Below are 26,151 nucleotides of genomic sequence, written 5' to 3'. Positions count from 1 at the left end.
ATTTAAAATAATTCTTTGTACTCTATGTGATCCAAGCAGTTATATATAAAAAAAATCTCCCAATTAAAAAAGTCCAGGCCCAGGTGGATTCACTGGTGAATTTACCAGATCTTCGTGGAATAGCTAACATCAACGTTCCCAAACTTTTCCATAAAATAGAAAATAAAGGAATACTACCAAACTCCTTCTACAAAGCCAGTATTACCTAAAGCCAAAGACAGAACATAAAAAAAAAAATTACAGACATCTCCTTCATGAACATAGATACAAAAAAAAATCTCAACAAAATATTATCAAACAATAAAACATATCAAAAATATCATTCACCCCAACAAAGTAGGCTTCATCCCAGAGATGCAGGGATGGTTCAACATATGCAAATTGATAAATATAATACATCATATAAATTGACTGAAGGACAAAAATCACAGGGTAAGCTTAATAGATGCAGAAAAGGCATCTGACAAAATTCAACATCCCTTCATGGTAAAAGTCCTACAGATGCTGGGAATAGAAGGAATATATCTCAACATAATAAAGGCTACTTATGACAGACCTGCAGCCAACATGATACTAAATGGGGGAAAACTTGAGGCTTTTCCACTAAAATCAACAAGGCAAGGGTGTCCACTGTCTCCATTTTTATTTAATATAGTACTGGAAGTCTTAGCTATAGCAATAAGGCAAGAGACACACATAAAAGGGAAACAAACTGGAGAGCAAGCTCGGTGTGGTGGTGCATGCTTTCAATCCCAGCACTCAGGAGGCAGAAGTAGGAGGATCATCATGAGTTCGAGGCCACCCTGAGACTACATAGTGAATTCCAGGTCAGCCTGGACTAGAGTAAAACCCTACCTTGAAAAAAAAAAATTGGAAAGGAAAAGATCAAATTATCATTTGCAGATGATATGCTTCTATATGTAAAAGGCCCTAAAGATTCTACCAGCAAACAGTTTAGAGCTGATAAATACTTTTAGCAATATACCAGGATACAAAATAAACAGACAGAAATAAGTAGCCTTGCTATATACTAACAACAAACATGCTGAGGATGAAATCAGGGAATCACGCCCATTCACAACTGACTCAAAAAATTATAAAGTACCTTGGAATAAACATAACCATGGAAGGAAAGGATCTCTACAATGAAAACTTTAAAACACTGAAGAAAGAAATTGCAGAAGACCCTAAGAAATGGAAAAATATTCTATATTTTTAGATTAGAGGAATCTATATTGTGAAAATGTCAATATTACCAAAAGCTATCTACACATTTAATGCAATCCCCAAGAAAATTCCAAAGGCATTCTTCTCAGAAATAGAAAAAACAATCCTAAAATTCATTTGGAAGTACAAAAAACTTCATATATCCAAAACAATTTTGAGCAATAAAAATAAGGCTGGTGGTATCACCATACCTAATTTTAACCTATATTACAGAACCATAGTAACAAAAACAGCATGGTACTGGCAAAAAAAAAAAAAAAAAAAAGACACAGCACACAGATCAGTGGAACAGAAGATTCAAATGTAAGTCCAGGCAGCTATAGCCACCTGATCTACAAAAAGTCCAAAATACTTATTGGAGAAAAGACAACCTCTTCAACAAATGGTGCTAGGGAAACAATTATTTTTTGTGAGGTAGGGTTTCATTCTAGTCCAGCCTGACCTGGAATTCACTATGTAGTCTCGGGGTGGCCTCAAACTCACAGTGATCCTCCTACCTCCAACTCTCCAGTGCTGGGATTAAAGGCGTGCACCACCACACCTGGTGACAACTGGATGAAAATAGATCCTTATCTCTCTCCATGCACAAGAATCAAGTTCAAATGGGTCAAAGACCTTAATATCAGACCTGAAACTCTGAAACTGCTAGGGGAAAAAGCAGGGGAAACCCTTCAACATATTGGCATAGGCAGTGACTTTCTGAATATAACCCCAGTTACTTAGTAAATAAAACCACTAATCAACCACTGGGACCTCATGAAATTACAAAGATTTTGTACTGTAAGGGGCATGGTGATTAGAACAAAAATGTAACCTACAGAATGCCATGAATATCTCTGACAGAGGATTAATATCCAGGATATACAAAGAACTCAAAAAACTAAATTATAAGAACTAAGCAACCCAATTAAAAATGGGCTAACAGAAAAGAGGTAGAAAATGTCAAAAAAAAAAAAAAAAAAGGGCTAACAGGCATGGTGGTACACGCCTTTAATCCCAGCACTCGGGAGGCAGAGGTAGGAGGATCACTGTGAATTGGAGGCCACCCTGAGACTACATAGTGAAGTCCAGGTCAGCCTGGACTAGAGTAATACCCTACCTTGAAAAACAAAACAAAACAACAACAACAAAAAAAAAGGGCTAAAATGGGAACTAAATAAAAAGTTTTCAAAAGAAGAAATATAGACGGCATATAAAAAAATGTTCTCCCAGCACTCAGAAGGCAAAGAGGATGATCACCATGAGTTGGAGGCCACCCTAAGACTACATAGTGAATTCTAGGTCAGCCTGGACTAAAGTGAAACTCTACCTCAAAAAAACAAAAACTCTGGACCAGAGTGAGACCCTACCTCAAAAAACCAAAAAAAAAAAAAAAAACAAGCAAAAAAAAAAAAAAAACAACAACGAAAAATGTTCTATATCCTTAGCCATTAGGGAAATGCAACTTAAAACTACTTTGAGATTTCATCTCACTCCTATTAGAATGGCTATTATCAAGAAATCAAATGATATCCATGACCTTTCAGTGCCTGTTACTACCTATACAAGACTGATACAATAACAGAAAAGATGATGACATCAAAGTGAAACAGAGACTAATTAAGATGGGGAGGGGGGATATGATAGAGTCTGGAGTTGAGAAGGGGAAAGTGAGGTGGGGGAATTACCATAGTTTATTGTCTATAATCATGGAAGTGGTCAATAATTTTTTTTTTTTTTTTTTTTTTTTTTTTTAGGGCTGGAGAGATGGTTTAGTGGCTAAGGTACTTGCCTACAAAGTCAAAGGACTCAGGTTCAATTCTCCAGGACCCACCTAAGCCAGATGCAGAAGGCAATGCATGAATCTGGGATTCGTTTGCAGTGTCTGGAGTCCCTGTTGTGCCCATTCTCTCTCTCCTTTCTTCTCCCTCTCTGCTAGTAAAATAAATAAATAAAATATTTGTTTTAAAAAAAAGTGAGATTGGGCCAGGCATGGTGGTACATGCCTTTAATCACAGCACTTGGGAGGCTGAGGAAGGAGGATCAACATGAATTTGAGGGCAGCCTGTGCTACAGAGTGAGTTCCAGGTCAGCCTGGGCTAGAATGAGATGCTGTCTTAAAAAAAATAAGTCCACAATGGCTGACGCTACCTACCCAAGACCTGCATAATAGAAGGGAAAAATATGATGACATCAAAATAGAAGAGACACTTGTTGGAAAGAGGAAAGGATTCAGTGGAGCGGAATTTAGGAGGGGTAAAAGAGAGGTTGATGGGAAGGGGCTATTATTATTACCATTTAATGTCTATATGTTTGGAAGTTGTCAATACAAATTTACAAAAGCCAGGTGTGGTGGTGCATGCCTCTAGTCTCAGCACTGGTGGTGGTGGGGGGGGGGGAGGAGTTGGCTAAAGAGGAACACTGTGAGTTTGAGACCAACCTGGGGCTACAGTGAGTTCCATGTCAGCCGGAGCTAGAGTGTAACCCTGCCTTGAAAAGACCAAACAAACAAACAAACAAAAAATTAAAAAATAAAACACAAAGTGAAGGCTGGAGAGAGAACTCAGTGATAAAAGGCACTTGCTTGCAAAGCCTAATGGCCTTGGTTCAATTTCTCAGCACCCACATAAAGCCAGATGCACAAAGTGGCACATGCATCTGGAGTTCATTTGCAGTGGCAAGAGGCCTGGTGTACCCATTTACTCTCTCTCTTTCCTTGCAAATAAATAAAATGCATTAAAAATAAAAAAAAAAAGTGAAGCTGGACGTGGTGGTGCACACCTTTAATCCTAGCACTTGAGAGGCAGAGGTAGGAGGATTGCCATGAGTTTGAGGCCACCCTGAGACTGCATAGTAAAATATTGAATTCCAGGTCAGCCTAGACTAGAGTGAGACCCTGCCTTGAAAAACACACACACACAAAAAGTGAGGGCTGGAAAGATTGCTTAGTGGTTAAAGCACATGCCTCCAAAGCCAAAGGACCAAGGTTGGATTCCCAGTACTCGCATAAGCCAAATCACATGTGTTTGGAGTTCATTTGCAGTAGCTAGAGGTCCTGGTTCATTCTCTCTACCTGCCTCTTTTTCTCTTTCAAAAAAAAAAGTGAGGGGGGGGGGTGAATATGATTAAAACACATGGCATACATGTACAAACTTGTCATAATACAATGCATTATTTTTCACAATGAATATATGCTAATAAAAAAATCCTTTCCACTCAGGGGTTTGCAATAAAAAAAGTGAAAATGAGCACCAATTTATGAAAATAACTCAATGAGGGGCTGGAGGGATGGCTTAGTGGTTAAGGCTTGCCTGCAAAGCCACATGATCCCGGTTCAACTCTTCAGGACCCAATTAAGCCAGATGCACATGGGGACGCATGCATCTGGAGTTTGTTTGCAGTGGCTGATGGCCCTGGTGTGCCCACTTCTTTCTCTGCCTCTTTCTTTCTCTCAAATAAATAAATAAATAAAATATATTTTTAAGAAAATAACTCATTGAAATAGCACAAAGAGACTTTGTATACTATTGGGACTGTAGCGTGTGTGTGTAAGGCCAGGCATAGCAGTACACGCCTTTAATCCCAGCACTTGGGAGGCAAAGGTGGGAAGATCACTGTGAGTTTGAGGCCAGACTGAGACTATATAGTGAATTTCAGGTTAGTTTGGGTTAGAGCAAGACCCTACCTGAAAAAAAAATGTGTGTATATGTGCAGTATAATGAGTACCATGTGCTATTAGAACATAATAACTATTGAATTGAACATGTGGATGTTGGCTTTTATTCTAGTTCCTAGCATACTGCTCTTATGTTCTCCTGGGTATTACTCATTCTTTCTAGCCAGGCTTGTTATCTTTGTCCCTTTAATCAGGTGATAGCTTGTCTTGACTGTGAAGTCATCACAACACTTTACTATCAGAGCTCAGGTGTTACTTGCTAAAAGGACAAAAGCAGACCGTGAGGACAGCTGTCATCACTGACTATGTAGACTAAATGGCTGGCCCCAGTTCATCACCCCCTGCAGCCATAGCCTGATCATGACCTTCAGGTTGAATGAATTCCCCCATCCTTTGTATTTGGCCAAGTGGCTGGCTTTGGATAAATCAAGGACAGAAGTAAGTGTGTTAGTTTGGGGTGCAGGCCTTGGGAAGACTCGAATGTTTACTTCTGGGCCTTAGGTGAGCTACCTTGTCCAAGTAGACCAGGAACAGTTAAGCCACAGGTGCACATGAGAAACAGATTCAGGCATGAGAACAAGTGGTGGCAGTTGTTTAAATTCCTGAATTTTTTTTTTTTTTTTTCTTTTCTGGTTTTCCAAGGTAGGGTCTCACTCTGGCTCAGGCTGACCTGGATTTCACTATGTAGTCTCAGGGTGGCCTCGAACTCACCGTGATTCTCCTACCTCTGCCTTCCAAGTACTGGAATTAAAGGCATGTGCCACCATGCCCCACTTTAAATTCCTGAATTTTGAGGTAGTTTGCTGTGGCATCATTATTGCAATAGCTTCTGGCAAACTAACATACATTGCCTTTTCAAGAGGCAACATAATGGAATGAAGGAATGGGTAGCTGACGAACTCAGAGATGGCAATAAAATGATTCTAAAACATGAATATAGAGCCAGGCATGGTGGCACACACTTTTAATTCCAGCACTCAGGAGGCTGAGGTAGGAGGATCACTGTGACTTTGAGGCCAGCCTAAGGCTACATAGTGAATTCCAAGTCAGCCTGGGCTAGAGTGAAACCCTACCTCAAAAAAACAAACATAGATAAATAAATAAAATAAATAAATAAAAACATGAAGGGGGTTGGAAAGATGGCTTAGCAGAAAAGGTGCTTGCCTGGGAAGCCAAAGGACCCAGGTTCGATTCTCCAGGTCCCACGTAAGCCAGAAGCACAAGGTGGTACACCCATCTGGTGTTTGTTTGCAGTGGCTAGAGGCCCTGGAATGCCCATTCTCTCTCTGTCTCTCAAAATAAAATAAATAACAATTTTAAAAGACCATGAATATAAGGCCTTCTTCACTATTTCCAATAACATTCCTTTTATATTTATTTTAAGATTTATTTTTATTTATTAGAGACACAGAGGGAGAGAGACAGTGAGAACAGGTGCGCCAGGGCCTCTAGCCACTGCAAATGAACTCCAGATGCATGCACCACCATGTGCCTCTGGCTTACATGGGACCTGGAGAATCGAACCTGGGTCCTTTTTGAAGGCATGTGCCTTAACCACTAAGCTATTTCTCCAGCCCTCATTTTAAATTATTATTTATTTATTCTGGTTTTTTTTTTTTTTTGAGGTAGAGTATCACTCTAGCCCTGGCTGACCTGGAATTCACTGTGTGGACTCAGAGTGGCCTTGAACTCATGGCAATCCTCCTATCTCTGCCTCCTAAGTGCTGGGATTAAAGGCATGTGCCACCAGGTCCAATTCTCTCCCTCCCTCTCTCTTTATTTTAATTATTTATTTGCAAAGAGAGAGAGAGAGAATGGGCATACCAGGACCTCCAGCCATTGCAGGTGCACGCACCACTTTGTGCATCTGGCTTTACATGGGATCTGGGAATTGAATCAGTGTTGTTAGGCTTTGCAAGCAAGCACCTTAACCACTGAGCTATTTCTCTAGCCCTCCACTCTGAATATGCCCTTAAATTATGTTACTTATATCCATGAATACAATAACATGTTTCCAAGGTTTATAGCTTTTAGAACTTCAAGTTGAAGAACTTTACCAATTATATATAAACACCACAAAATAATATTCCAGGACTGGGATATGGCTTAGTGGTTAAGGTGCTTGCCTGCAAAACCTAAGAACACATGTGTGAACCGTAGGTCCCATATAGCCAGACTCACAATGACACAAGTGTGCAATGTTGCACATGTGTCACAAAGGGGACACATGTGTCTAGAGTTTGTCCGCAGTGGCTGAAGGTCCTTGCACACTCATTCTCTCTCTCTACCTCTTTCTCTCTCTCTCAAAATAAAATTTAAAAGTAATAATATTCCAGTTCAGGTGTGATAGTACATGCACACCTGTAATTTTATCTTTTCTGTTTTTTTTTCTTTTTCATATTTTTATTTATTTATTTATTATTTATTTATTTTGGGTTCTCAAGGTAAGGTCTCACTCTAGCTCAGGTTGACCTGGAATTAACTATGTAGCCTCAGGGTTGCCTCGAACTCACGGTGATGCTCCTACCTCTGCCTCCAAGTGCTGAGATTAAAGGCGTGTGCCACCACACCTGACACCTGAAATGTTAATCTTTGGGAGGTGGAGGTGGGATACTCAAGACCAGCCTCAGCTAGACAAGCTTGAGGTCAGACCACAGGAAACTCTAACTCAAAAACCAAATATTCAAATCAGTACCTTAATTCATGTCATAGAAAACACATTGTTTTAAGCACTGCCTGTCAGTTGGCTTGAAGTTGCTGCTGTAACAGGATAGCAGTTATCCTGAATGAACCTCACTTTCTGCAAGGTGGAACACTGAGAATGCTGGGCTTCAGGAGAAACCTAGGTTGCAGCAAACCCAGTTCCTTGGATCCTGGGACACACAGATGGAGCAAGAAGTGCTCACTTGTCTCTGGACAGTGAAATAGATCATGTAACAAGGTGTCATTTTTGGTGTTTCGAGGTAGCATTTTAAGAGCTCTAGTCCAGGCTGATCTGGAATTCCCTATGTAGTCTCTGGCTGGCCTCGAACTCATGATGATCCTCCTACCTGTGGCTCCCGAGTGCTGGGATTAAAGATGTGAACCACCGTACCTGGCTCCTTTTGATTTTTTTTTTTTCACCCGACAGTGCCTCAAATATTAATGTGGTACTAGCATAGTCCTCCTCAGTCCAGTTAATTCAGGGAATGGCTCAGATATCCCTAGGTAAGGAACTTGTGACAGATAAATTACTTCAGGGTGCCACTTACTGCAACTTGTAGTCACTGAGGATCACTAAGCCTGTTAGTAAAAGTTGTGATGTCATGAAGAACTGCACTTTTTTATCTTTTTCTTTTTTTCTAAGGTAGGGTCTCACTCTAGCTCAGGCTAACCTAGAATTCACTATGTAGTCTCAGGATGGCCTCGAATTTACAGCCATCCTTCCTCTGTCTTCCTAGTGCTGGGATTAAAGGTATGTGCCCCCATGCCTGTCTCCACTTTTTCTTTTCTTTTCTTCTTAATTTATTCAACAAACATTTATTAAACATCTATGTGTACCAGGTCCCAGAGACACAGAGCTGGGTGGTGTTTAGGCTCGGCCCCAAAGTAGCTACTAGTCTAGGGGCAGACAGTAAACACACGAGGGACAATGTGCCATGAAGGGCAGAGGTATGACAATATACTGGAGCTCAAAAGGGGGACTGACGAATGCTTCTTGGTCACCTGTCAGGGAGGGCTTCACACGCCAGTCTAAAAGCTTAGTACCACACGTGGACTTTGCCTACTGCAAGCAGGATAGTGTCACCAAAATGCTGGTCTACAAAGGGCCCTTGGATTGGGTAGAAGAAAAGCACCTTCCTCAGGAAGTGCATGGGTGTGCTCTGGCAAGAAGAGGCCTGCAGTGACTACGGAAGCTATTCTCCACTCCACAGTCCAGCCAAGGAGCAGCTATCTGAAGGGTCAGCTTTTGGGAACCTTGACAGGGCTCAGGGACACAGATCAAATGGCTGCTTGTGTCACCCCACCCAGGGCCTCTGATATTCCTGATGACATCTCTGAGCTGATGTATGAAGTTATTCTTTTTATTATTTTATTTTTTTTTTTTTGGTTTTTTGAAATAGGGACTCACTTTGGCCCAAGCTGACCTGGAATTCACTATGGAGTCTCAGGGTGGCCTCAAACTCATGGCGATCCTCCTACTTCTGCCTCCCAAGTGCTGGGATTAAAGGCGTGCACCACCATGCCCAGATGCCCGGTTTTTATTTTTTATTTTATCTTTTTGTTTGTTTTTTTGAGGTAGAGTTCACTCTAGCCCAGGCTGATCTGGAATTCACTATGTAGTCTCAGGGTGGCGTTGAGCTCACAGTGGTCCTCCTGCCTCTGCTTCCCGAGTGCTGGGATTAAAGGCATGTGCCACCAAGTCTGGATCTATGCAGTTATTTATTATTATTATTTTTTTTTTTTGGTGGAGGGGGAGAAGGTTGTTTATTTTGGTTTGCAGTCATGAGAAGCTTCGTGGTGCAGGGGCAAGCATGGCAAGAGCAGAGACAGGACATCACCTCTGTCACAGCAGATAGAAAACAGCAGCAAGAGAGTGAGATGAGCTCTGGCAAAGGGAAGCTGGCTATAATGTCCCTAAATCTGCTCACAGAAAGACCTCTTCCAGCAAGTCTACACCTCCCAAATTGCCATCAGCTAAGGCCCAAGCATACAAAACACATACATTTACAAGGGACATCTGATTCAAACCACCACATATAGCCAGATGCTTCAAGAGGATGACCCAAAGTAATAGCTGCTCCTTGAATATTGACCTAAAAGGACACAAGATTTTTTTCCCCTTTAAAAAGATCTTTTTTTTTTTCATTTATTTTCAATAAGAGAGAGAATGGGCATGCCAGGACTCTAGCCACGCAGACAAACTCCAGATGCATGCACCACCTTGTGCATTGGGCTTTACATGGATATTGGGGAGTCAAAGCTGGGTCCTTTGCTTTACTAGCAAGCACCTTACCTGTTAAGCCATCTCTCCAGCACCCCCCTTTTTCTATGTTATTTTTCAGCGTAGGGTCTCACTCTAGCCCAGGCTGACTTGGCACTCACTTTGTAGTCCCAGGCTGGCCTTGAACTCACAGCAATCCTCCTACCTCTATGCAGTTATTCTTTTTTTTTAATTTTTTTTTTTTGTTCATTTTAATTTTATTTGAGAATGACGGACAGAGAGAGAAAAGGCAGATATATATAGAGAGAATGGGCGCGCCAGGGCTTCCAGCCACTGCAAACGAACTCCAGACGCACGTGCCCCCTTGTGCATTTGGCTAACGTGGGTCCTGGGGAATCAAGCCTCGAACCAGGGTCCTTAGGCTTCACAGGCAAGCGCTTAACTGCTAAGCCATCTCTCCAGTCCTATGCAGTTATTCTTAAAATCCATAGGTTCTTAACTGCTTTCTTTTTCTTTTTTATTTTTTGAGGTAAGGTCTCAATCTAACTCAGGCTGACCTGGAATTCACTATGTAGTCTCTCAGGGTGGCCTTAAACTCATGGTGATCCTCCTATCTCTGCCTCCCAAGTGCTGGGATTAAAAGCATGCACCACCACACTGGCTTAACCCCTTTCTTTCTGTGCTCTTTCTTGTCATGTGCAAGCACCAATCACCTCTCAGGCATCCAGAGTGGGCTTGCTGGCTCTTGTCAGAATAGAACACTGTGGGAGGCCCTGTACCCAAAACACTCACAGCTGCTGCACCGGCTCAGTGAGCTGCTGAGTGTTTTTGTTTTGGTTGGACAAGCCATTTCTGATGTTTTCTAGCAGGCATCGTTTCAGTTCAAAACCAGCCTCACTGTAGCCTAGGCTCACAGCAGCCATCAGGGCTGGAATGTGCCAGACATGCTGCCTCCCTGTCAGGCCTGCCAGTGTCCGGAAGCTGCCACCCTGCTTCTCCATGTGGGCAGTGCTCTAGCTCAGGTCACAGGGTGGATCTGGGAGCTGCCTCCTGACTCTTGGCTTGGGACTGGGGACAGGCATGTCATGAAGACTGCTGATAGTTGGTCATATGCTCTGTTTTTTTTGTTTTCCCTCAACCTCAGAAATACATCCAGAATAGCTGGTGGAGTGCCCTTCATTTTAGCTACACTAACCAATGACATTACTTAGCCCCATTAGCAGAGGGCCAAGGAAGCCTCTAGTTTGAATCTGGTTCTGGATGAGGCCAAAACACCACTGATCAGCCACCCCCCCCCCCGAATCTATTACTAGGATGTGGTCACAACCCAGCTCCTGGCTGAAGCCCTCAGCCACTGAGAAGAGCTGCATGAAGACTCCCCTGCGGACTAACTATAGCTCCTCCCTGTGGGAAACAGCAGGCCAAACATGGTGCTGAGAAGTGTAGATTACCCTGTGTCTGGCTCCCCCAGAGTAGACAGAACCACCAGTGGAGACCTCCTGTCTGAACAGACATGCATGCAGCTCCTTGAGGAGCCCAGTGACCCAGTGAGCAGGGATGCTCAGCGTGCTCGTGGCAACCAGCTCCAGGGGCAGACCCAGCAGCAGCAGCAGCTCCATGGCTAGGCCTTCCTTCCAGGGTCTCCCTGCAGCCTCAGCTCACCCCTCCTGTAGGCATCCATCTCCCTGATCTTCCTGGGGATTCTCTTCATCCAATCCTGTGCCTTCTGACACTCTTCGCAGTCCTCATCTACTTGGAGGCTTAACTTGCAGGCTGCATGTGCCATGACCTCCATGGACACCCTCCTACAAGGAGACCATGCCACACTGCCCAGAATTGCTTGGATCCTCCTCACCTCTCACTGTTGCCGCTGACCTTCACCAGGACATGTGAATGGTCTGTCTTCAGCACAAGGATCAGCCTCTTCAGGAAGTGCAGGTTTGCACTCCTTTTCCTGAGGTAGGGACTCAGGATGAAATAGTATTTCGTGGTTGACTCTTTCATGGAATAGAGTACTTTGTACTCCTTATTACTGATGTGTCAGTCAAAGTAAATACAGCTGAGATTTATTTTTATCCCATGAGCTGGCGCATGTGCCTGGGGTACATTTGCAGTGACTACAAACCCTAGCACACCCATTCTCTCCATCCCTCCCCCCCCCCCCTCATTTTCTCTCTCTCAATAAATAAAAAGGGGAAAAATTTTTACAGACAAAAGCGTGAAATGACACTTTTCTTTTTTTTTTTCAGATGGAGTCCTATCCAAGCTTAATGGTCTCGCTTTGGTGGAAGAGGTTCCCAATTTCTGTTGAGCTTGACCTGTAGCCAGTGAGACACAATGTCACCTGACAGGTTCAGAAAGGCCACAGGCTCCGGGAAGACATCCAGATCCTCCTTGCCACTGGGAAAACACCAGGAAATTTCAACTAACCCATCCGCAACCTTCCATGGATTGGTCCCCAAATTGGCATCCCAATGCCAGAAGCATTCCCACTGCCCGTAGCCTGGGCTGAGGGTGGAGTTGAGCAGCTGGGACTTGGAGTTGCTGCTGACATCCATGCTCACACAGGCAAAGGTGGGTACCCTGGATAGGACCACATTGTCCAGTTGGGAGCTGCCCAGGACCAATGGGGTCTGGAAACTCCATGTCCAGAAATACCCAGAAGTGCTTTCAGTAGAAAGACATGGTGGTGGTTTTCTGAGTCAGGCAACACGGTGGGAGTGCAAATTGACAGACATCTTTAACAAGATCTCCCGCCACAGAAAACTGTCTGAAAACAGCAGAAGGGCACAGAGAAGGTCCAGGGGATTCACGGGTATGTCAGGCATAGGCAGCTCAGAAAAGCAGCAATGCCCTCAGCTGGGTCCCAGAGGATCATTTCCTTCTCCATCTGACTCTCCTCTGCAGGGCAGGCATCTGGAGGTATGTCCATGGTAGTATTTTTGGCCTCAGCATGGAGAGCCTACAGCCTCCTGAGGAAATGCCAGAGCAGGTCCCTGGGAACCTGAGGGGTTGGGTTCATGTTTACATCGGTACTGGGGAATGTAACCCCAGTCCTTAGGCTTTGCAGCAGGCAAGTGCCTTAATCACTAAGCTATGTAGTCTCAAGGTGACTTTGAACTCATGGTGATCCTCCTACCTTTGCCTGCCAAGTGCTTCAATAATCTATTAAAGCCAAAGGACAGCTGGGTGTGGCAGCCCATGCCTTTAATCCAAGCACTCAGGAGGCTGAGGTAGGAGAATCATCATAAGTTCAAGGCCAGCCTGGGCTAATAGTGAGTTCCAGGTTAGCCTGGGTTAGAGTGAGACACCACCTCCAGAAAAAAAAAAGTGTCAAATCTTTGGGACTCAGTCAGTTAAGTGCTAGCCTTGTAAGCATGAGGACCTGAGTTTGAGCCTGAAGATCCATGTACAACAAAGCCAAACATGTGATAATGCTTGCATGTAATCCAAACACAGAGAAGGCCAAGACAGGTGGATCCCTGGGGCTCACTGGCCACCCTATCCTATGTGGTGAGTTCTAGGCCAGTGAGGTTGCCAGTGCTAGAGGAATGACACCCAAGGTTGTCCTCTGACCTACACACACACATACACATATCTGTACATATACACATACAAACATTTGTACACACACACACACAGAAGATCATGAGCCTAGAGAGATGGCTCTGGGGTTAAAGATGCTTATTTGCAAGTCTGGCAGCCAAAGTTCAATTCCCCAGCACCCATGCAAAGTGGCAGACCCACTTGTAATTCCAACACACCTAGTCAATGGGAAGCAAACCAAGAGAACCTGGCACACTATAGTGGCAAAAGAGACCTGTCTCAAAGAAAAGAAGTTGGAAACAGAGACGAATACTCAAAGGCTGTCCTCCCACCTCCACATGTGTGCCAAGGCATGCACCTACCCCCCACATTCACACAAACAAAAAAATACATCAAAGGATGCAGGTTTGTGTAAGTTTAATTTAGCCAGCTTGCCTTTATGAGAGAGAAAATGTAACAGTTCATAAAGGGCAGGATGTTGACTCAGAAACAGCATCCTTCCACACTGCCAGCTTAAACACATCCTTACAATTCACTGAAGACATGCAATGACACGCAACTTGGCAGCACAGTGAGTGGCCTTTATTTTTACCATTTATACAAAACTGACGCTTAGGTTTATATTAAAAAATTATCACTGGCAGTTTTGAGCATTCCATAATGCTGACTGATTCCATTTTGCTGATACAAGGCTATTATTCCATGCTAAAATAGCAAGACTTGTCTCAAGAGGGCCAATCATCAACCATCTGGCACACTGCTCAGGACCCGTTTGTGACTGTGTCTTCTTCCATCTCTTCTTCACCATCATCACTGGGCCCTGAAGAAAACCACAAAACCCGAAGTGAGGTCACTGGTGCAGAATCTATTCACTCATCAGGAGTGTCTAGTGTGGTCAATATCTGGACCAGGTGCAAAAGACACAAAGCAACCCCTGCCTTATACTGCTTAAAGCCACTGCAAACAAACTCCAGATACATGCACCATCTTGTGCATCTGGCTTATACGGGTCCTGGGGAATCAAACCTGTGTCCTCTGGCTTTGCAGGAAAGTGCCTTCACTGCTAAGCCAGCTCTCCAGCCTGGGCCAATGTTTTTGACTTTGATAATATACCTTTATGGGGCTATAGAGGTAGCTTAGCAGTGAAGGCACTTTCCTGCAAAGCCTAAGGACTCATGTTCAACTCTCTAGTCCTCATGTAAACCAGACACACAGTGATGGAAGCATGCAATGTTGCACATGCCCACAAAGGGCACACACATCTGGAGTTTGCTTGCAGTGACTGGAGGCTCTGGCGTGCCAATTCTCTGTCTCTCATAAAGAAAAATAAAAAATAAAAAAAGCTGGGCATGGTAGTGCACACATTTAATCCCTGAATTTAGGAGGCAGATGTAGGAGGATCACTAGGAGTTTGAGGCCTACAGAGAGACCCTACCTCAAAAAAAAAAAAAAAAAAGCCCTCATTGTAGTAGCTAATTCTTTAAAAATTTGTCATTTTGCGCTGCTTTGGATTAAACCTTATGCATGCCAGACAAGCTCTCTACCAGTGTGCCAGATCCTCAGTAAAGATAATTTTGTTGTTGATTTCAAGGCAGGGTCTCACTCTAGCCCAGGCTCACCTGGAACTCACACCAATGCTTCCTATCTCAGATTCCAGGAATGCTGGAGTTAAAGGTATGTACCACCACATCCAGCTAAGTTATTTTTTTGGTCAATACAAAAAAAGGTTATACTCAGCTTAGTATGGTGGCACACACCTTTAATCCCAGCACTAAGGAGGTAGAAGTAGGAGGATCACTGAGATCAAAGACAGCCTAAGACTACAGAGTGAGTTCCAGGTCAGCCTGGACTAAAGTAAGTCCTTACCTTGGGCAAGGGAGGGTGAGAGTTATGGTTATGTTTTGCTCTTGCCACTACTTTAGGCAAAGAAATTAGAAATAACATCTGGGTACATACATGCCAGTCAGTGATTTTACTGTCTCTCAATTAAGGGAACATGGTAACCACGAAAGGTTGTTGTTACATTTGTTACACAACTTAAGGCAGGTTTTTTGCTTAACGTTCTCTGAAGAAGGAAATATTTTCACCTGGTCAAATGTTTGGGGAAATTGCTCATACTGCTTCTACAGTCAGATCCAGACACCAGATTTTGAGATACAAAGATACAAAGGCAGGCCTTAGCAGAGCTACTTGTCAGAGATCTAGCAAATGGAATACTGTAATTGCTATCCTCTTTCTTTTCTGTAGTTTGGATTACATTTTAAATCCCAAGAGCCACAAATTCCAAATAAAATTTTGGTATTGGCCCTCCCCTACCTCTGTCACAGAATCTTGAGGGCCCTGAAATGTTTCTAACATCATCTAATCTGAAATACTTCTGTGCCCTGTGTGGACTTAGCCTGTCACCTCACCCATCAACTATCTCCTGGCAATCTGGCAATGTGCGCTTCCTTCACTCCAGCCTCCCATCACATTATGTGTGCCTCTGTACGACAGGTGTTTTGAGTTCTGCAATTTCCTATTTACAATGTCCCCTGGTCATTGTTCAGCTGTTCTCAACTTTTTAGAGGACCTAATATTGATAGTGTCAGAAATTAATACAGGATTCTTTTAAAAAGTAGTAATTCATTCAAGTATATCCACTTCAGTTTAAAGTTTCACTAATAAAAAACAAAAAACAAAACAAAAATCTCACCCCAAATAGTATTTTCCAAAACAAAATATTCAGTGAGAAGACATGCCATATATAATGGTAAAATGTCTATGTTAGCTAGATTCTTGTACTGGCTTCAATATTCTGCTCCTTATACCACTTCTATCAAATAGATATATATAAGCCAGGTGTGGTGGCGCACACCTTTAATCCCAGCACTCAGGAGGCACAGGTAGGACGACTGCCACGAGTTCAAGGCCACCCTGAGGATACAGAGTGAATTTCAGGTCAGCCTAGACTAGGGTGAGATCCTACCTCGAAAAACAAAACAAAACAACAAGATATATATGTACAAGGGAATGTTGGATAAAGTAATTGCTTATTTTATGGTCAGGGTCTAAAGCACAGTTTCAAACATTCTATCACTGAACTATACCTTCAGCGTCTAATAAAATAATTTAATTTCTTCATTTAGAACATCAAGTTAATTTTGCTGGGAGTATTGCAAGCAACAATATGAGTGTCATTACTTGGCTTCCTTGCCAGAACACTAGCACTTTAACCGTGCAAATGCTTCTAAAATTCTAAATAAAAGGAAAACCAGGTGTGGTGGCGCATGCTTTAAGCAGCTTACCCAAGGACAGAGTTGGTAAGACAAAGAGTTGAGCCTTGTGCTATATATGCTTATGTGGCACATACGCTATTGTTCTCATCTATCAACCTATATAACATGTCACTGTTCTGTATAGTGCTGGCAACCGCAACACAGACATATCTGGTCATCTACACAAATCTAAACACAGACAAGACACAGTAAGAACAGGAGGCAGAGAAATTTTTTAGCTCTATTATCACTTGACCAAAGCCCATTATGAGGCATGTGATATATACATAGGCAAACATCTACATAGTTACCTCTAGAGTTGAGTACATTCCATTACAAAATACTTTGCTGCACTTGAACAGACCCTACTCTCACAGTGACCCAACTATATGTTAACTTTCATAGGGTCTCATGTACCCCAGGCTGGCCTCAAACTCACTATATAGCCAAGGCCAACATTCAACTACTAAGTGCCAAGATTACAGGCTGGTAACATGCCTGTACCCAGCCAGATACATTCTTTCATCACCACCATGACTCCAACATTTCTTGGAAGTAGAAAGAGGGAAGTTTTCTCACCTGATCTGCGCTCTCGGCCAGGTATCTGACCAGACTGCAGCAATCCCTTCAGCCTCTCCACTTCCGCCAGCGTTGAAGCATTGGCTATAGCATTCTGGAAGACAGCACCATGGAGATGGAGGGTTAATTGCAATGAAGTATCACAGAATATTTATAGAAACTCAGAGCAATGTATCCATGGAACACTATATAGTTCTGTGTTTCAGTAAGAATTTTATTGGCACATTAGAATCAACCTAGAAACCAAAGAATAAATTTTTAAGATTTGGCAAGAGATGTAGACTATTATAGTAAAAGAGAAGAAGTAATCATTTCATATGTCCTAAAATTTCAACTAAGTATCTACTTGGAATTATGTTAATGGAAGCCATATTATAAAATGAGGATTTTCCACTATCATCCAACAGGATTTACTGAACAGCAAGTTTCTTCTTTGGAAATAGGATATGTGCGCTCATATGTATTTGTGGGTAGGTATATGGAAGGTCAGAGGACAACCTTATATCATACCTCAGGAATACTGTCTTGCATTTGAGACAGGCTCTCTCACTGGCCTAGTTTGCCAAATAGGCTACACTGGCTGGCCAACAAGCCTTAGGGATCCACATACCTCTGCCTCTCCAGTACTGGGATAACAAGTGCCCACCACCATGCCTGACATTTTTATGTGGGTTCTGGGGACTGAACTCAGGTCCTCATGCTTGTGAGGCAAGTACTTTACCTACTGAGCAATCTCCCCAGCCCCAAATAGCAAATTTTTAAAAGTTAAGAAAAAAACTGAGATATCATATAAGGTAACTAACTAGCTAGCTGTTCAAAGTGATAAGTATCTACTAAGAAAATGATAATAAAATGTAGAAAATTTCAATTAGTTCACATAATTAATTCAGATCAAAGTCTAGCCAAATAGTAACTTTGTTAGTTGTTCCTTAACTAGAAATACACATAGATCCTAAGAACTATGGGAAATGTAAGATGCAATGTTCAGAATTTGGTTTTTCACACCATTGTGTGTCCAACCCCATATCAGTTCTCTCTAGTCACACACCATTACCTTGATTGCTTCTACATCCCCTGGAGATGGTCCACCTTTCTTTTTGTCAGTTGGCAAACCAGCACCTGGATTAAAACTTGGGAAGAAGAATAGAAGTGTTAAATTCTGATGGATGCAAGTGCTTCTCTTACTTTCAAAAGCTTTTGAAAGTAACTCAACCAGTGTAGTATCTTATCTTTGTTAACAAACTGATACAAGAACTCTCTCCTTCAGAAACACCACCCAATTTAGCTTCCTGTAGAGAAAGCAGGACGTACAATACCACATTAAGATTGTAAATGGAAATATTTGCTCTGCTAACCTGGTAGAAATTTTATGTGACATACAGACCATTGATCAGCACTCACATTTAATACCACAATTGACCACAATTTGGGTTTAATTTTGTAGGAGGCAAACTGCCAGACAGACAGTGTTTCTGAAGGTGAAATTGAGTTAAGTTGGATATCCGTATCTTACGTTTTGCTTCTCCTGGCAATATCCTTTGCAAGCTGTGCACCCCGTTTGCCCTTGAACATTTTCTCTGCTTCCTGACGCTCCTACAGCGACACCACACACAGAGTTAATGGAAATAGGAATACCACATGCATGTAGATGCATTCCTCAGAAAACACGGAAAAACTCTCCTGAAAGACTCTGGATTGGTAAAAACACCAAAAAGCCAATTTTAAGTTAGAAGGAGACACAGTAATCTGGCAAAGGTCCCAGGAAAGTTGTGTCTCCTAGTTCAAGGAGGGTCTTCCAAAGAACTACGAAGAAAACAAGACCTTCCAGTAAAAGGAAAAGCCATCCTAACAGTCAGAGCTGCTCAAAACTGGATTATAGTAAGCTTCTTATTGGAAATATATTTAAGCACATAACCTACTGTGTGGCTCTAGCATTTTTCCAACTCTTGAATGGCCAGTATCAGTAAGAATGCTAATCCAAAGCCCTACTATAACTTTGCAAGGAGAAAAAAAATACAATTATGTTTTCTTTTCTACATTTTAAACTAGAAATAATGGTAAAATTTACTTGATTAATCATTTAAAAAAAATACTAAAACACATACACTAACTAAATTACTCACAACCAACAGAGTAACACTCACCTTTAGTTTCACTTTCTGAAAATCCAGTACTCTGACTTGTGGAACTTTATAGATCACATACAGTCTGTAATGCTTTTTATTTGTTACAGGATTTCTTAGAATGCTACAAGAAAATGAACATACAATGCCAGTCTTATTCATAACATACCAGTTAAAAGGTCCATTTGACTAGAAATGACTACAAATCAAAAGAAAGTATATCACTGTTCACATTATACTGTCACAATAATTAAGGGACCATCTCCAACTTTTTTTAATGAGAGTTATAAAGTGAACGAGGAGGGGAGAGAATTGGCACACCAGGGCCTTAGCCAATGCAAACGGACTCCAGACCCATGTGCCACCTTATGGCTTACATGGGCTCTGGAGAGTCCAACCGGGTCCTTAGGCTTCACAAGTAAGAACCTGAACCACTAAGCCTTATCTCCAGCCCTCTGTGTTTTTTTTTTTTGTTTTTTGGAGGTAGGTTTCACTCTAGCCCAGGCTGACCTGGAATTCACTATGGAGTCTCAGGGTGGCCTTGAACTCACAGCGACCCTCCTACCTCTGCTGGGATTAAAAGCCTGTGCCACCACATCTGGCTGTTTGTTTTTACAAGTTTTTACTAACTGCTTGGAGATCAAGGCTAAGTGCTATTTTAAAGACTTCATTAGTTATCACAACAAATAATTTCCATACCTCAGATATGTCAGTGATTTGAGAGAAGCCAGAGGATCCAGATCACCCTATAAAATAAGGAGTACAGTAAGAACATGGCTGACACCATAAGCTATTCTAAAATGATATTCTAAAATGGATTAAAAAAAATTTTACTTAGCTGGGCGTGGTGGTGCACACCTTTAATCCTAGCACTTGGGAGGCAGAGGTAGGAGGGTCACTGTGAGTTCAAGGCCACCCTGAGACTACATAATGAATTCCAGGTCACCCTCAGCTACAGTGAGACCTTACTTTGAAAAACCAATAAAATAAAATAAAATAATTTATGAGAGAACAGGTGCACCAGAACCTCTTGTCACTCTAAGTGAACTCCAGATACCTTGTGCATCTGGCTTTATGTTGGTACTAGGGTACTGAGACCAGATCCTTAGGCTTTGCAGGCAAGCGCCTTAACCTCTGAGCCATCTCTCCAGCTCCTATATTATCTTTGTGTGGCACGCATCTACCCCAATACTAACATGTCACAAATGATTAAATACCTCCTTAAAAAAAATTTTTTTTCATTTACTTATCTACAAGCAGAGATAGTAGAGCAAAGAGAGAGAGAATGAGCACACCATGGCCTCAAGCTGCTGCAAACAAACCCCAGATGCAAGTACCACTTTGTGCATTTGGCTTTACATGAGCACTGGGGAACTGAGCCCGCGTCATCAGGCTTTGTAGGCAAGCATCTTAACCTTGCTTTGTTTTTTGTTTTCAAGGTAGGGTCTCTCTCAAGACCAGGCTGACCCGGAATTCACTATGTAGTCTCAGGGTGGCCTTGAATGATGAGATAATTACCTTTCACATTTTTAGGAAACTGTCTTTTAAATTTTCCATAGAAAGTATGCAGAACCTTTACCATGCACCTCAAATATATTTTCCCCCTGTTGTAACTTACCAGTTCCACAAGACTATTGTTGGTGAGAATGAGTTCTGTCAGACAGGGCAGAGCCTGATCAAGTCCCTCACCTATACGGCTAAAATAAAAATAGAAGACACTTAGTAAAAGTGAAAATTAATAAGCTAACAATTGTACTCCATCCTTGTAAAGCTATTAGACCACAAAGTTTGAAGCTCCTTTTCTCATACATCTTTTTCTTTCTTAAGACTTTTTTTGACAGTTTTCATATAGACACACAATGTATTTTGATCATAACTTTCCCCAATACCCTTTTTCTTCCAACTAGTCCCTCTTCAATTTTGTTGTCTTTTTTTCCTCTTCTAATATCCATGCAGGTCATGTGCAAGTACTAACAACTGCTGTAATGGCCACTTCCTGTCTGAAAGATAGCATTCCAAAGCACCTCTCCATCCTCCAGCTCTTCCATTCCCCCCCCCCCCCCCCCCCCCCCCCGCTCCCTAAGCCTTGGAGAACTCACACTAGCAGTTAAAAAGAGACAGGCCCAAAGAGGTTGCCTTGTTTGAGGTCACAGGACAGAAATAGGGTGACTCCAGAACCCAAGCCTCCTGGATATTACCTAGACCCCTTTCTATTGTTTGGCTAGTGGAACCCAAGGTAACACTTCTGGGTAGAACAACTACTTGGTTTACTTCTAACATCACCCAACTTGTCATTTAGTACTTTTTATAGATATTATCTACAAACCTTCAATAACTGTCCTCCAATGACAGTTACACAAAGCTAATTAATAGTAACAAATATCTTTACTTCACCAAATTATATTCTAGAAACCTACCTCCTACATCCAGCTATCATCAGTTTTTTGTTGTTGTTTTGAGGTAGGGTCTTGCCTCCTGAGCTCTGGGATTAAAGGTGTGTACCACCATACTCAGCAATGATCAGCTTTTTAATATGATCTGGTTAATTACTCTAGAAGCTGTAAAGAACCATGTTTTCTTTCTCTTTCCTTCCTTCCTTCCCTTCTTTCTTTCTTTTTGTTTTTCAAGATAGGATCTTGCTGTAGCCCAAGCTGACCTGGAATTCATTATGTAGTCACAGAGTGGCCTTAAACTCACTGCGATCCTCCTACCTCTGCCTCCTGAGTGCTGGGATTAAAGGCGTGCAGCAGCATGCCCAGCTCAAGTACCATGTTTTCAATTCAAATCACAAACTCATTATCAATATATAAGATTTCTAAATAGAATATATAAGATTTCTAAATAGAGGCAAATAATACTAGATCAACGCTCAAGTTAATCTCTGCACCCTATGTAAAAATTGCTATCTGTCTCTCATTTTAAGAGGCATGGTACCAGATGTGGCACACACCTTCAATCCCAGCGCTTGGGAAGCAGAGGTAGGAGAATTGCTTTGAGTTTGAGGCCAGGCTGAGACAAGAGAGTCAGTTCCAGGTTAGCCTGGGCTCTAAGACCCTACCTCAAAAGAAAAAAAAAAAAAAAAAAAAGAGGGGGGGGGAAGGGAGGGAAGGACACGGTGCTGTACTCCAGTCCAAGCACTTAAGAGGCTGCTGAGATATGAGGACGACCATGACTTTGAAGTTTAAGGCCTGCTTGTGATAGACAGTGAGTTAAGTCAGCCTGAGCTATATTGAGACTCTGGCTCAAAAATTCTAAAAAAAATGCCAGGTGTGGTGGGCCACACCTTTAGTCCCAGCACTCAGGAGGCAGAGGTAGGAGGACTGCTATGAGTTCAAGGCCATCTTGAGACTACATAGTAAATTCTAGGTCAGCCTGGGGTACAGTGAGACCCTGGAGGGTGAGGAGCAGAGAGAAGAGGATCACTGTAAGTTAGAGGCTAGCCTGAGACTACATAGTGATTTTCAGGTCAGCCTGGGCTAGAGTGAGAGTGAGAGTGAGAGAGAGAGAGAGAGAGAGAGAGAAAGGGAGGGAAGAGGAAGGAGAGACCCTATCTTGAAAAACCAGCCCCCCCCCCCCACGAGAGAGGCATGGAATTCAGCTGGCAGAATGTACTATAATGTCTGTAAGCCACACTAACGTTTAGGGGGAAAAATGACTCTCCACTAGCAGACACTTACCATATTCTGTTGTTGTTCACTAACAATGTTTTCAGTCTTCTCAACAAAGGAAAACCATCCAGCTTCCTGATTTCATTGTCAGAAAAATCAATAGCATCAAACTGGTCCAAGGTAGCACCTAGATTTTCAATGACAGGAATTTTGTACCCTATAAAATGGAAGGAAAAAACACACACATATAAAAGATATTACTATAATTAAGGGGAGGAGGAATAAAAGGAGGTAACGGGAGGCAATTATGATCAAAGTACATTATATACATGTACAGAAATGTCACTAAGGCTTTTTAAAAATAATCTGAAAAGGGGAAAGTGCAGGGGGGGAGGTATTACCATGGGATATTTTTTATAATTATGGAAAATGTTAATAAAAATTGTGAAAATAAAATAAATTAAAAAAAAGAAAAAAAATCTGAAACTTTTTTTTTGGACAGAGAAAGAGGCAGAAAGAATGAGAGAGAGAGAGAGAGAATGAGAATGGGCACGCCAGGGCTTCCAGCCACTGCAAATGAACTCCAGACGTGTGAGCTCCCTTGTGCATCTGGCTAACGTGGGTCCTGGAAAATCGAACTGGGTCCTTTGGCTTTGCAGGCAAACACCTTAACCACTAAGCCAGCCCCCATTAAGGCATTTTTTTAAAAAATTACATTTAAAAAAGAACTATTAGCTGGGCATGGTGGCAGATGCCTTTAATTCCAGTACTTGGGAGGCAGAGATCGGAGAACCACTGTGAGTTAGAGGCCACCCTGAGACTACATAGTGAATTCCAAGTCAGCTGGGCTAGAGTGAGATACGACCTCGAAAAACGAAAAAGTAATAATATAACTAAAAGGTCCTTAAATACTAAGAATGTTTCATGTTAATTTGACTCAAGTCTTTCATTTTTCAGGAAGTATTAACCCCTCCCCTGTAGCATGTACAAGGTACTGAAAATAAATGACAAGTCCTCAGTGCCACAAAGCTAGCAGTCGTAGTCTAGCAGTATACTTGAAGAAACTCAAGGAAATACTAAGAGTAACACAGTTTAATGTGTGAGAACATTAACAAGATATTGCTCCCTGTTCTACGACCTTAGAGCTATTAAGTACCATAACAGAAGCTGACTTTTTTTTTTTTTTTGGTTGGAGAGAACATGGTTTAATTAAAGGCAAAGCTGATTTCAGCAGCTGCAGATCTTGCACAGACAAAAAATAAAATAAAAATAAAAAAACACAAAATAAATTGTTTACTACACAAAACCAGTTTCTGATGAAGATTCTCCTCCCCTCCCTCATTTTTCCACAGTGAGGATGATAAGGCGAGGACCCCCACCTCAAGTCATGAAACATTCCAAACACCAAATTCTCATGCAGAATGAGGCTGTAGGTGGGAGGTGGGAGGTACAGGGAGGGTTGGTAAACCTGGTTAGCTTGTCCAAGGTGCAAGACTCAAACACCGGAATGTTGCAGCCGCTGAATGCACAGCTCAAACACACAAACTGGGTGAAGATCGTAGGGAATGAACAGGGAAGAGGGAAAAGGTGGACACAAGGAGGGGCCAGAGAGAAGCACGAAGGGTTTCATATTGCCATTGGGTAGGATGGGGGATTCACACTTTCTGACCTTTCAAAAAAAAAAAAAAACAAAAAAAAAAAAAAAAAAACCAAAAAGACCCCAACACCATGTCAAACTAAAAGAGCAATAACGTAAGCCTTCCGAAGAGCAAGAGCGTTCTCTCCCCTTCTCCTAGCTAGGGTGCCCAGACTCCACTGGCACCTGGGGCTCCCGGAGTGCTTTGCTCTGCAGCTGTTTTCCAGCTACGTTCCACACCAACTCCACACACAAACCCCCAGAAGCTGACTTTGAATTGCTTATAGTTAATGGCCAAGCCTAGTTTAGGCACTGGGGGCCACAGTCCTCACTTGTTGCATTAGTACAGGCCAGATTCACAGAACTTATGAGCTTACCCTTCATCTCCAATTCACTCATATACCCATGTGTTAAACTTGGCATAATCACTGTGCTGGGGGCTAAAGGAAGAAAAGTAATTATGAACATAACAAAGAGGTATCAAGGACTGCATCAAAATAACCCAGAAAGTAGGTATTCTCAAGAAGGCAGGAATTTCAGAGAGATACAGCAGGGATCCAAGGTGTGCCAAGACAGTGAAAGTGGTGAGAGTAAAATGCTCTTTAATTGAATCGTTCTCTGACAAAACTTAATTTTAATAAAAGGAACCCGCTGGTATTCCCCAAAGGCCAGCACGGATTCCTGGCCCACAGCAGAACTGCTCTGGGATTGCGGTTATCTCAGGTCACAAACGCACAATCTTATCCCTGAGAAACAGCTCTGTAACCCTTTTTAAAGCTGTCTCCTGAAGCGCTAAGTTACTAGATGCACTTTCGATTTTTAGCTTTGTTTGTTTTTCGAGGTAGGGCCTCACTTTACCTCAGGCTGACCTGGAATCCACTATGTAATCTCAGGGTGGCCTCGAACTCACGGCTATCCTCCTACCTCTGCCTTCAGAGTGCTGGGATTAAAGGCGTGCGCCACCACGCCCGGCTAACTTTTAGCCTTTTAAAAGCTGTGTTTATTACGAGCAGGCCTGAATGACTAAGGGAGCGTTGGTCAAACAGTACAATCTTGAAAACGCCTTTATAAAAAGGGGATTTTCGGCAATCAAAGCTCGTTTCATTTACATCCTATCGACGCTCACGGCATCCTATCAGCTTACTACAGGCCGTTCTGCACCGTTACAGCCGTGCGTGTTTTCCAGGCTGCCCAGCACGCGGGGTAGGGCCTAACAGATTGTACTCCGGGAAGTAACAGGGCGACCGTGTCTGCGATTGGGAGCAGAGCACGGAAGGCTCCTGTGAGCTCTCGGCGACCTTCCCGAGTATGAGCTGCAGGAAACAGGCGCGGGAGGCCCGGACCAGGCCCGCGGGCCCAGCGAGGCGTCCGCGCACGCGGCGGGCCTTGGGGCCGAGCGCTGAAGCCCGGGGAAGGCCAGTCAGCGGCTCCGGACTCACCCCGGAGGTCCAGCTCCCGGTCCCGCACGGCGTTGGTGTACTGTGCCGCCTGCTCGATGAGCTCCGCCGTCAGCTTCACCATCCTGCAAAGCCCTTAACGTCGTTGCCCGCCGGCAGCCTCCCGCCACAGAGACTCCCAGCATGCTCCGCGCCCAGC

General features: G+C 42.8%; 1 protein-coding gene and 1 pseudogene across 1 annotated transcript; both read right to left on the bottom strand.

The window, feature by feature from the left end:
* Nucleotides 1-10,594: 10,594 nt before the first annotated feature.
* On the bottom strand, nucleotides 10,595-12,828 carry LOC101606960 (annotated as a pseudogene).
* A 1,084-nt stretch (nucleotides 12,829-13,912) lies between these two features.
* Nucleotides 13,913-26,144, bottom strand: Snrpa1 (small nuclear ribonucleoprotein polypeptide A'). Its single transcript, XM_045146563.1, has 9 exons — nucleotides 25,995-26,144; nucleotides 22,989-23,136; nucleotides 20,930-21,008; nucleotides 20,011-20,057; nucleotides 19,333-19,435; nucleotides 18,702-18,781; nucleotides 18,243-18,318; nucleotides 17,189-17,282; nucleotides 13,913-14,172 (listed from the first exon to the last, which is right to left on the bottom strand). The coding sequence occupies exons 1-9, from the start codon at nucleotides 26,074-26,076 to the stop codon at nucleotides 14,114-14,116; spliced, it is 768 nt and encodes a 255-aa protein (XP_045002498.1). The 5' UTR covers nucleotides 26,077-26,144; the 3' UTR covers nucleotides 13,913-14,113.
* Nucleotides 26,145-26,151: the final 7 nt, after the last annotated feature.

The sequence above is a fragment of the Jaculus jaculus genome, chromosome 3 (assembly GCF_020740685.1).
Source record: "Jaculus jaculus isolate mJacJac1 chromosome 3, mJacJac1.mat.Y.cur, whole genome shotgun sequence".
In the NCBI taxonomy this organism is placed as follows: domain Eukaryota; kingdom Metazoa; phylum Chordata; class Mammalia; order Rodentia; family Dipodidae; genus Jaculus; species Jaculus jaculus.
The sequence above is the reverse complement of the archived record's forward strand: the minus strand, read 5'-3'. Positions and strand labels throughout refer to the sequence as shown.